General features: G+C 61.1%; 2 protein-coding genes across 2 annotated transcripts; both read right to left on the reverse strand.

Moving 5' to 3' along the window:
- Window positions 1–19: 19 nt before the first annotated feature.
- On the reverse strand, window positions 20–3,778 carry FREY1 (Frey regulator of sperm-oocyte fusion 1). Its single transcript, XM_046643768.1, has 3 exons — window positions 640–3,778; window positions 376–449; window positions 20–189 (listed from the first exon to the last, which is right to left on the reverse strand). Exons 1-3 carry the CDS (start codon window positions 891–893, stop codon window positions 68–70), a joined length of 450 nt encoding a protein of 149 aa, XP_046499724.1. The 5' UTR covers window positions 894–3,778; the 3' UTR covers window positions 20–67.
- A 112-nt stretch (window positions 3,779–3,890) lies between these two features.
- Window positions 3,891–10,447, reverse strand: PEX16 (peroxisomal biogenesis factor 16). Its single transcript, XM_046643767.1, has 11 exons — window positions 10,074–10,447; window positions 9,831–9,866; window positions 9,000–9,076; window positions 8,516–8,649; window positions 8,279–8,379; window positions 7,451–7,531; window positions 7,161–7,313; window positions 6,985–7,057; window positions 6,733–6,852; window positions 4,629–4,693; window positions 3,891–4,051 (listed from the first exon to the last, which is right to left on the reverse strand). The coding sequence occupies exons 1-11, from the start codon at window positions 10,213–10,215 to the stop codon at window positions 3,993–3,995; spliced, it is 1,041 nt and encodes a 346-aa protein (XP_046499723.1). The 5' UTR covers window positions 10,216–10,447; the 3' UTR covers window positions 3,891–3,992.
- Window positions 10,448–11,161: the final 714 nt, after the last annotated feature.

Here is an 11,161-nt window from a genome sequence, read left to right on the forward strand (position 1 = left end):
CCAGCTTTTTTCCCCCCAGGAGAGCCCACGCCTTTGCTGCACAGAATAGCTTTATGAGGGGTGCCCGTCACAGGTGCGCGTCGTAGTAATACTCAGCCATGTCCGGCCCGTCCCGCTTGCGTGGCTGCGCCTGGGAGAGGAGGGGTCGAGGCCCTCGTGGCCATGGGTGCTTGGGCCGAATCCCATAATCTAAAAAGAGAAGAGGCTACGGGTGGGAGGGGGACTCTGGCTTTGAATCCGTGAAGTCACCCCTGGACAGATGCTGTCTGGGATGAGAAGCCCGAGGCTGGCCCTGGTGTCCTCCCCTAGGGCATGTCTGCCCCATTGGGGAGGGGGGAGGGCAGGGGAGGAAAGCGGGGAGATGAGAGACGCTACCATCCACCAGGCCAGCAAGCGGCTGCGAGAGTTCCAGGGGGGCTGAAAATTCCTCGGGGATAGATCGCTGAGGCCTGTGGGAGATGTTGGGATGCTCAGCCCTGGCCCCAAATGGTGCTGCCACCTCCCTGTGGAGGGGGAAACGGCCCAGGGCGGGGGACTGGGTGAGCCCCCTAACCCCCAGGATGACGGGGGCAGCACGGCAGAGCCCCCACCTCCCGGGCCCCCCGGCCCTGTGGAGCTGACCCTGTGCCCTGGAGGTACCTCAGCGGCTGGGGGCGCAGGAGGGCAGCTGCCAGGACGAAGTAGAGGAGAAAGAGGCTCAGCCGGGTCCTGGGGTACAGAGCCCCCAGCATAGCAAGAACCATCTCCACTCGGGTCCCTGATCCCAGCTTCTGCCTGCCCCTCCCCCACAGAGGCCAGAACCTGCCGCCAGCTCCTGGGGCCACCTCACAAAGGGCCTTAGTTCCAGGCTCTGCGTCAGCACCCTCTCCGGGCAGGCCAGAAACCTCCACCATGAGGTTTGGTTTTTGTTTATTTTACTGAGGCTGTGGGCCAACAGGTGCCAAACCACAGCCTGTTCCACTGTCATTGCCCAAGTGTGAAAGGCATAGACCTTTGGGGTCAGATCTCAGTTCAAACCCTTGCCTCTTGCACGTGGACACGTCACTTAATCTCTGTAGGCCTGTTTCCTCATCTGTAGATAAGGTACATAAATGAGCTCAAGGTCTGGCATGCAGTAGGCCCTCAGCAGAGGTCATGGTCACTGAGGTCATGAGGGACACTACCATCCGACAGGCTGGAAAGTGGCCGCAAGAGTTCCAGGGGGCTGAAAATTCACAGCCTCAGTAAAATAAAACAGAAAACAAACCTCAGCATCCTCACCACCCAGAGCTCCGCTCATTCCCCCCCCCAACCCCCGCTTCTGCTGCCAGCACCCGCGCTCTCTCAGTAGTCCCAGGGAGGTCCTGCCAGCTGAAGAGCCCAGAGCATGTCACTCAGCCCTGGCCACCTCCCAGATGCCACTAGAGGGGAGCCTGTCTGAGTGACTTCCCACTTTGCTCCCAGCAGCTTAGAAGAGCCTGGCCCAGGGGCTCCACAGGCCTTGCCACCACCCTGGAGGCTGGACAAGGGACGGCAAGTTAGGTGGCAAAGCCTGGCACCTACTCCTCAAAAGGAAGCTTCCCGAGGGGAGGGCTGGGGAGGGCTGGGGAGGGCTGTGCACGGCAGGCTCCCCAGCACGTGACACCTGGCGGGGTTCAGTAAATATTTGTTGAGTAAATGCAGTGACAGTGTGCTGGAGTCTCTCTTCGCGGGCCTGAGGCAAAGCCCGGGTTCCTGCCGCGCCAGACCTGGCTTGTTCAGAAGCCCGAAGGCCCCAGCCCAGACCCGCGGAGTCAGAAGCTGCCGGCTGAGCCCTGGGGTCTGCTCTGTGGAAACCCAGTTGCTTCTAACACAGCACACCTCCTGGCAGGTCCCACGCTCTCCTTGGTGCCCAAGGCCCAGAGAAGGATGTCCCTTGCTTCCAACCCTGACCCCTGGTCCTGAGTAACCCCCTGATGCTGACAAGTTCTGGCGTCTCCCTCAGCCCGTCCGCTCACCTCTGCTTTAAGCCCACACTGACTTCTCGCCGATCATCTCCCTTTCCACGTCCTGGACACATGGCCTCCCACAAACCTGCCATAGCGTCCCCTGTCCCCACCAAGGGTCACCTTGCCAGAACTGCAAGTTCTATATGCCGTAACTCTAAACCCCTCATCCTTCACCCTCTCGCCTCTGAGATGCCACCCTGTTCTCTCTACCATTACCACTCCCACGGCCCGCCTGAGTGACCCCTAAACCTCTCTACCCCCTGCCATTGCCTTACTTTGGCCCCGTCCAGTTTCAGGTCTCTGCCCACAGTGTCACTCCACATCTCTGCCCACCAGGCCGCCCTGCACCAGGCTGCTGGGGCCAGGTTTAGGCGGCCCCTCCCCCACTGCCTCCCAGAGGCAGGTTGTTTCTTGCGTGGTATGTGATGGTCTGTTGGATGTGACCCTGACCTTCACCTCCAGCCTCTTCCCCTCTGCTCCTGCTCTCTACTCCCTTCTGCCCCAGGAACGGCTTCACACCACTGTGACACTACTGCTGATTTCTGCACACACGGCCACCCCCGCCAGTCTGCCCATCGGAAAACCAATGAAGTCTTACCAGTTTACAGGCCTGCATGAACGAAGGCTTCCCTGACCAGTGCGCCCTCCCCGGGCAGCGGGCCAGGCAGGCAAGCATCCCCCCATGCCCACTGCCCATCTGGACCACTTCTTGTGCACACCTACCTGCTGCAGTGACCCCGTGCACTGCACGCACACACACGTCCATCTTCTCCAACAATCGGTGAGAACTCGAGGGCCAGGAGCTGTGCCCTCCTCATTTCTGAACACACGGCACAAGGCCCAGAGCCCGCTTCAGGGCAAGCACCCAGCAACACAGACTCAACAGAAGGTCATGGGTCCTGAGCTATGACGCCCCTCCCCGGCAGGCTCAGAACCTTCACTCTCCAGCCCAGGACCCGGGTGGGGCCTCTCCGAGGACTTGGGGAACAGTCAGGGAAAGGCTGGCCCCTAGGGTGGCCCTCCTCTGGAGGGGTCTAGGCGTAGGTGAGGCACGGGAGACACTGGGGCAGACGGAGCCATCTTAGGACTTAGGGGACCGCCATCTGGCTGGCAAGTCCAGCAGGAGAGTGTAGTCTGTCCCCAGGACAAGGGCAGCAGGGGCAGAGTCGACGATAGGGAACGAGCAGGCAGAAAGACCAGCCTGTGGCCACACGGTCCAACCCCTCTCCCCTCCCCAGCAGTGTGCACCCTTCCACCGGGGAGCTGGCAGGGAGAGTGTGGGGGGACCCCAGCTCCAACCCCCTGAACCTGCACCCAGCTTTCTCCCAGAACCTCTCGGGCTCCCATCCCCTCCACACCCGCCTCTCCCCTCCAAGCATCAGCGCCGGTGCTGGCTGGTGCTGACACCCTTTCCTCACAGGTGAAAAGCCTCTGCTCTCAACTAGGGGTTCAGGAGCCCCCAGAGCTGAGCCCGCTATTCTCTAGGCTCCATCAGAGAGAGGCTGCAGGCAACAGGGCCGGCAGGAGGAAGGGATGGACAGAGGCTCTGGCCAGAAGACACAGGGGCAGCTGTCATCCTAGGTCCAGCCTTGTGTGTCGTCAACAGGGACCGGTGATAGAGAAGCATTTACTCCTGCAGCTGCCACGGCAGGCAGCTTCCCCAGCTCGATGAGGTTAAATCCTGGCTTTCTGCGCCTGGAGGGACCTGAAGGCTTCTTGGCCCAATGACAAGGGGCGGGCGGCAGGGGCTCCATCACTAGAGGGTGTAGTCAGACTCCGGAGGGTGTTACAGGAGCTCTGGTGGCGAGCATGCTGTGTGCAGAGCCTGGCCAGGGTGGGCGTGCCCGGTGCCCGGTGCCCGGTGCCTGGGGCGGTGGGTGCGGAGAGGCCACGCGCTCGCACAGTGCCAGAGTCAGTTTTATTAGGGCAGAGGGGCCCAGGGGACTGAAGCCCGGAGGCCCCCCCTGCCCACCGCAGCAGAGCATGCTGCCCGCCCCCTCCCCGCACCCCACTCCCAGATGTCCATCAGCCCCAATTGTAGAAATAAATTTTCTGCCAGGTGGGCAAGTAATCCATGAGCGGCTCTGAGAGAGAGAGAAAAACAAGTTTGGGGCTGAGGGCCAGACTCCAGTCTGCATCTAGTCAGGGTCCTTCTCAGCGACTGCCACCCAAATCCAGCCCAGAGCCCCTGACCCTCCCACCTCTCCACCCCTAGGGAGGCAGAACTGGCAGTGATCTTTGCCTCCATTTATAGGCCAGGACTCTCAGGCTCAGAGAAGCCGCACAGCCTGTCCAGCTGTCGCCGCTGCCAGCCCCAGCCCTGTGCTGAGGTGGATCTCCAAACAGCCTGGCGGGCTTTCCCTGACATATCATCCTCACCCAGAGCCGGTCTCGTGTCACTCCAGGACACCGAGGCAGGAAAAAGACTGACAGCCTGATGCGATATAATGTGAGTCCCCCCACCATGGGACACCCCCTGAGGTTCTGTGGCCAGCCTGGCCCATGCCCAGGAGCTGTCACCCACCCAGCCTGACCTCCGGGCTCCCTCTCCCAACTGTGCCGAGGATCAAATGATAAGGAGACAAAAAGAAAACAGGGAGCTGGGGCCACACGTGAGATCGGCACCACTTAGTCATCATCTCGCCCCCACCCCATGCTTACTCGTGACCAGGCCGATGCCGGGGACGTGGTCTGCCAGCAGCTGGAGCAGGAAGAGGATCCTGGCCCTGCAGGCGGGAGAGAAACAGGGAGCAGGCTCAGCGGGGGTCTGGGTCCCTGCAAATGAGGGTGCTACAAAACCTTCATTGCCTCCTGACTAAAGGCAGAGCTTGCAGAAGACAGAAGGTAACTCTGTGGAGCTAGGACAGACCCCAGGACAAAAGGGCGAGCCTCTGGGTGTGGCCCCAGTCCTGCCCCCACCCAGCCACAGGCCTGGGATGCTCCCACCTCCGCTGCGGGCTGGGGCTGGCGGTTGACTCACAGCATGAACACAGACACCTCCTCCTGCCTCTCTCCCTCGTCTTGCCCTTCCTTCCTTCCTCTGAGCCAGCAAATGCTATGGAGGGCCACGCACAGGGCAGTGCCCGCGCAGGTGCAGTGAGGGCCCAGAGGGGAGGGCAGCCCCGCCCTGCCTTCAAGAAGCCCCAAGTCTGGCAGAAGAGCTGAGGCACCCCGAGATCTCCCAAGCCAATGCTGAGAGTGGCTAGTGCACCAGGAGGGGACGATGCCTGAGGGGGTCACACTTTTGGCTCAGAGGAAGGGGCCAGGCCATGGCCCTATTTTTTAAGAGATGGGGGTTTCCCACCGGAGAAGCCGGGGTGAGACGATGATGGCATTCATGTCGATGACAAAAGAAATGATAAGACATGACATTTGGTGCTTACCGTGTACCAGGCACTACCGTACTAAATCACCTAACCTCTACGACAACCCTCTGAGGGGGATTACTATGTCCCCATTTTACAGATGAGGAAATGAGGCCCAGAGAGGCTCAATAACCTGCCCAAGTTCACACGACTGGAGGGCAGCCTGGTTCCAGAGACCAGAATGTTTGACAGAAAGAAAAAAGGACAGAACATGGCTCCCTTCCCAGACCGCACCTGGAGCCCCTCAGCACCCTGCTCCCTGTCCTCTGGGGAAATACGGGATTTCTCTGACAGGTTTCTAGAGCCTTCTCAGTCTGGGCCACTGCTCTGAGGGCGCCACACTGGTCAAGTCAGCAGGAGAGCGAGCCACACTAGAAGCCTGCAGCCTGGGGAGCCCCCTCTGCCATCACTGTGGTCTCGAAATCCCTCAGTTCCACGAGATCCGGGGGCTGTAATGTTCCCTCTGTGAAGTGCGAGCAGTTTGTGGGGGGAGGTCACGTGATCCATGTAAGTCTCTGGAATGTTCTCTAGAGTACGGGACAGGATTTGGCTTTCATGCCTCATGAGCTTCCAAACTTACCTGAAAACAGGAACTGCCAGGCAAAGTAATCTTCACTGAGGAGGTATTAAATATAAGCTTACTTTCTACTGTCTCAAAAACCACAGCAACAACAGAGATTGTGTGGCCATAAGGTTCAATGCAGTTCCAGCTAATGGTGCAGCCTATAAGCAGCGTACTTGTGAAGTACGGGGGTCCCAGGGAGCCTCAGTCTGTCACATGGCCCAAGTCGCTGTGCAGGGACCCCCTCCTCAGACCTTGGGCTGACCTCAGGCAGCCACCCTGGCAGGCTGTGGGAGCCTAGGCTGCGAGTCACCCCCCAAGCCCCTGGCTGGCCCCTCTGTGTCTGGCTGAGGCTGGGAGCTCTGCCTCACAGGTGATGGAGTGAGCTGGGCAGAGCAGGGACAGGCCAGGAGACAACATGGATGTGGGAGCTGGCTCTGCCACTGGCTAGCTGAGTGGCTTTGTGTTAAGCTGCCCAATGTCTTTGAACCTCAAGTGCCCCCTCTGAGAAGTAGGGACAATCCGAACTATTTGCCAGGAAGATGTGCAAATGAGCTGGATGGTGTGGAAAGCCGGCACCCACCACCATCCCTGTGGCATCTTCTGCCAGCAACTGCCTAAGCTCCTGCCCGCAGGGGCTGATGGCCCCAGAGCTCTGAGGGCAGGCCTGGGCTGCCATCCAATAAATGAGGGAGGGACCACACCCCAGGACAGCACATAGCGGGTGCTCAGTGAAGCCTGGGTGCAGGAAGGAGGGAGGAGGCAAAGGCGTGAACAGGGCTGGAGCCCCAGCGCCCCGCTTCCTCCCCTCCCCCGCTGAGGGTGGGCCTTGCCTTACTCAGAGAAGCGGTCGTAGAAAGGGGAGCGCAGCAAGTAGTACAGCAGGAGGATGGTCCGGCGCCGCAGCTCCAGCCGCTCCCTCCGGGTCAGGCCCCTCCTGTCGCTCAGGAGGCTCAAGCTGGGGGAGGAGGGCACACGATCAGGGCCAGCAACAGGAAGAGCGGGGGCCCCTGCCTGCCCAGGTGAGGACAGGTCTGTAGCATAAAGCCTGGCAGAGGGAGGGGAGCCCCTCAGACAGGCCCAGGCTCACCTGGTCACGTCCACGACACCAGACAGGAACCAGGGTGTCCACGACCGCTGACCCCAGAGGCCCAGGCTAAGCACTGACGGCCAAGGCGTCAAGGAGGTCTCCGGCACATGGCCCGCCCTGCCCACCCCTCTCCAGCCCCGCCCCACAGTGCCAGCCCCACCCCACATGAAGGATACAGTGCAGCAGGGGCCGCGCGATATACAGGGACTCTGCGATGGTCTCCTGCAGCCCCAGTGGCGTGGGGGTGACGCTCAGCTCCTCCTGGTGTGGCCGCGGCCGTCCCTCCTGCTGCTGGGGGGCTCCCCAGTGCCTCGAGTGCAGGGACGGAGCTGGAACACAAGGGCAGCACGGGAGCAGCCAGGCCCAGGCCAAGACGGGAGGAGGTGGACGGTGATGAAAGCTACACCCTCAGGCCCACGCTGACCTCAGCACCGAGCGGCCCGGTCCAGCGCCATCCTCCACTTACTGTTCTGGAGGGTTCGCACTACTCGGTTTGACCGCTTCCCCACATATGACTGCTCCTGGCTGCCAGGGCTGTGGCCACCACCTAGCAGGGACGGACAGAAGGCCACATTGTCAGAGTGACGTTTCCAGCACAGCCTGCGAAGAACACGTGTGCAGTGACTGCTCGCCGGCTAAGGGGAGAACGGAGGAGATTGTTCGGTTCAGTCAGGGACACTGCAGCAGGAGCTGTGGCCCAGCCTGGGACCTGGCCCTGGCCTGGGAAGAGCCAGCATCACCCGTGGCAGACGAGGCAGCCAAGAACCCAGGCGTCCCAGGCACTGGAACCAGAACCATGTCTCTGGGAACCACAGCAGAGAGGGGCCGTACATTCTCGGTCCTCTGCTTTCAACATGACCATAAGAAGCAAAGAACCGCCCCCACTCAAGGCCAGAAGAGTTAGGCCCAGGGGCCAACAAGTGGTGGGCCCAAAGCCCCGAAGAGACAGATCTGCTGGCGGTCCTGCCTCCTGCAGCTGCGGCTCTTGATATAGAGCCAGGCCCAGAGACGAGGCTGGCAGGACCCCTGTCTCCTGCTGCTCGTCCCCTCTTCCCGCAGATCACAAAAAAGAAGGACGACTCTGACGTCAGGAGTCCTGACTTCAGGTTCTGATTCTGCCCCTAACCTAATCTTTCCTTTTCTTCTCTGTAAAATATATGGCAATGAGAACAAGATGAGTTGATAAGGAGAGAGGCGCTCCATAAACAGACAATATTGTGATCACGCCGGTCAGCTCTCTATCCACTAATGAGTCCCGTGCCCCGTTCCACTCCAGAGCAGAGAAGCAGCTTACCCGGGGGCTGCGCCTGGGCCTCCCTGTCCAGTGGAACGATGGGGGGTGAGGTCTGGAGGCCAGCCTTGAACCAGATGAGCAGCAACATCCGCAGGACAGCCCTGGGGTGGGAGTATGGCAGGGCTTGGTGGGGACGTGGCTAGCCAGCAGGGGGTCGGGGTGCTCTGATGAACGCCATCTGGACAGCTGGCCTCCGTTACCCGCGCCCAGGGCCTGCCCTCCATGGTCCCGACATACTTGGCCAGCTGGATGAGAGCGATGACGAGCCAGCGGCCCACTTCGCCCCACACCTTGGCGGCCCCCATCTCCATGAACACCTCCACGCACTCCAGCACGCTCAGCCATGTCAGCAGCTTCTGCTGGGACAGCGACTGCAAGAGTCCCAGGCCAAGAGGTCAGGGGGCTCCCCCTCATCCTGGGCCCTCCCCCAAGGGGACTCCTCTGACAGGAGACGTGGATTCGCCCATTTTCAAGAGTACGTGTGTGGGCCTGAGTTCTCCACCGGGGACCGGCCAGTCTACTTCTCTGAACTCGTCTCTCCACCTGAGATGAGGACATTAACACCTTGACCCTTCACCTAATGAGATGGCTTGAGCCTCAGGACACAGGCATTTCTCACGCTCTATGAGACCGTAACATGTGCTGCCCCCGTGGGCTGGCTGTTCCTACACCATTCCTGAGTCCCACGCTTCCCGCCCTCAGGTCCTGGCAGAATTCTCACCACAGGCAACTTTTTCCGAAGCTCCTTCCGTAGGATCCCGTCATTGAGCAGCACGAGCAGGTTGGAGGCGGAGTAGACTGAGGGGCAGAGCGTGGCCTTGAGGGGCTGGCTGGGCAGCTTCCACCCCCTCACTTCTCCTCAGAGCTGCAGGGATCACCTGTCACCTACTGTGCTCAGCCGCCCATGAACTATGTGGCAACCAGCCTGCCTCCACGTGCACTTCCAGAGCTCCACACTCCCCAGTAAGACACGGGTGGGTGGTTGAAGTAAGAAGGGATGGTTTGATCTCAGTGACCAAGAGTGGCCTGTCTCCAGCTGCGCAGAACTGCCCATCGTGCTTCAAATAGCCACAGGGCTGCGTGGTGTCACCTCCTGGCCTCTGCTCTCTGCAGCCTGTCCCTCAAAGCCGCCATCGCTCCCTTTTAAAAGCCAGCTCTTCCCAGTCCTCACTGAACAAACCCTACTGAGCCAGTTACCGTCTGGGGATCCTGGAATCTGGGAGATCCGAATTTGAATCCTACTTCTGGGATCATCAGTGGCTGTTCCCTAACCTCACTGAACTGTTCCCTTAACTGGACACTGAGGATAGGAACAGTACCCACCTCATATGACTGGGGGGAGGATTAACGGGGCAAAGGCAGGACAGGCGCTCGGCGCAGCTGCCTGATGTCAAGGTACCCAGATTTGTCTCTCGACTATAGGGACATGGAGGGCCCAGGACAGCGGACGCTGGACCTATGTCCCACTCAGTCACAGCACAGGATGATCTAACGGGAAGCCCCCTGGGCCCTCCCGCCCCCCGCCCTCCGCCCAACCCAGAGCCCGGCTCACCCAGCTCTGACAGCTCGTGCGAATCGGTGAAACGACCTGGGGAGAAGACACAGGAGGAGGCGTCGGTGCGCGGTGGCCTCACCCTGCGGCTTCGGGGCCCTGGACGTCCCCTCCCTACGCCCTACGGGAACCTGGAAGGAACTTCTCGAGCACAGCGACCACTACCCTGACTCCGCAGAGAGGGGAGCCAGTGGGGTCAGAGGTCAGAGCCCTGAAGGAACGGGTCAAAGGTCAGGGTGGCACCTGCCAGCAGGTAACTGAGGCCCCGCACTGCCGTCTCCAGCTGGGCCGTGGCGGCCGGGTGACGAGTCACGTACTCCTGGTAGCGCAGGCCCAGGAGCCGCAGCTTCTCCATCCTGCCCTCCGGACCGACAGACTCACGCATCGACAGTCCGACTGGCCGCGGCGCCCTGCTTCCTGAGCCCTCCTTCCTGCTTCCGGTCCTAGGCCCGCCTCTCGGTTGCTTAACTTCCGCGGGCCCGAAGGAGGGTGAGGTGAAGGGCCATTGAACCACTCTTCACCCCATTTTAGACCACCTCCCACTGGGGGAGCGCTTAGCAACTGCGGGCTGACCCTTCAGGTCATTGGCTGGCCCCCTCCGCCCTCTCCGGCCCTCTCCGCCCCTCTCCGCCCCGCGCCGTCGGCCCGGCTCTTCCGCCTTCCGGGTTGGCGGCCCTTGCGCCTGCGCAGTTGCCGCCCCAGGAAGGCTCCTGCGGCAGTCTGAGCAGTCCATTCCAGAGAAGGGGCCGTCAGCCTACAGCCTTTCCAATAGAGCGCCGAAAGGCTCGAACGGGAGGACAGGATTTTAAAGGGCTGGGAGGTAGCGTGTGGAAATCTCCTCCATCAGATTTGGGGAGTTTAAGGACAGTCGGATTGTGTCTCAGCGGCCGCGCGTTGGGCCAGCTGCCTCGTCTCCCATCCTCCACTGGAGGTAGTGCTGAGGAAACTGAGGCAGCGAGGACTCCAGCTTCCCACGCAGTCTCGATCCCCTGGCCAGCACCGTTAGTGCTCTGGCTTCGGCCCCAGGGGCATGGTCTGTGCCCCCTAAGAGCGCGCACCCGCACGCCCACCTCCACGGAGAAAACCCTGGCTCGGACTTCTCTCGGCTTGGGTGACCTTGGTCGGGAGTTTCCCTTCTCCGAGTCTCGGGTTTCCCCAGCTGTAAAGTGATTTGAGAGCACACTTGGTCCTTGAACTCGGGATCAATCTCAAAGTGCTTTTCGGCCGTCGGATGCACCTCCCGGTCCTCAGCTGCTCCCCAAGGCATGGAGGCGACTCCTGGGCATCGCCTCCCTGGAAGGGGCGGCGGCGAGAGCCGAGCAGCGGGAGCA

This window comes from Equus quagga, chromosome 17, assembly GCF_021613505.1.
Source record: "Equus quagga isolate Etosha38 chromosome 17, UCLA_HA_Equagga_1.0, whole genome shotgun sequence".
NCBI classification, from domain to species: Eukaryota; Metazoa; Chordata; class Mammalia; order Perissodactyla; family Equidae; genus Equus; species Equus quagga.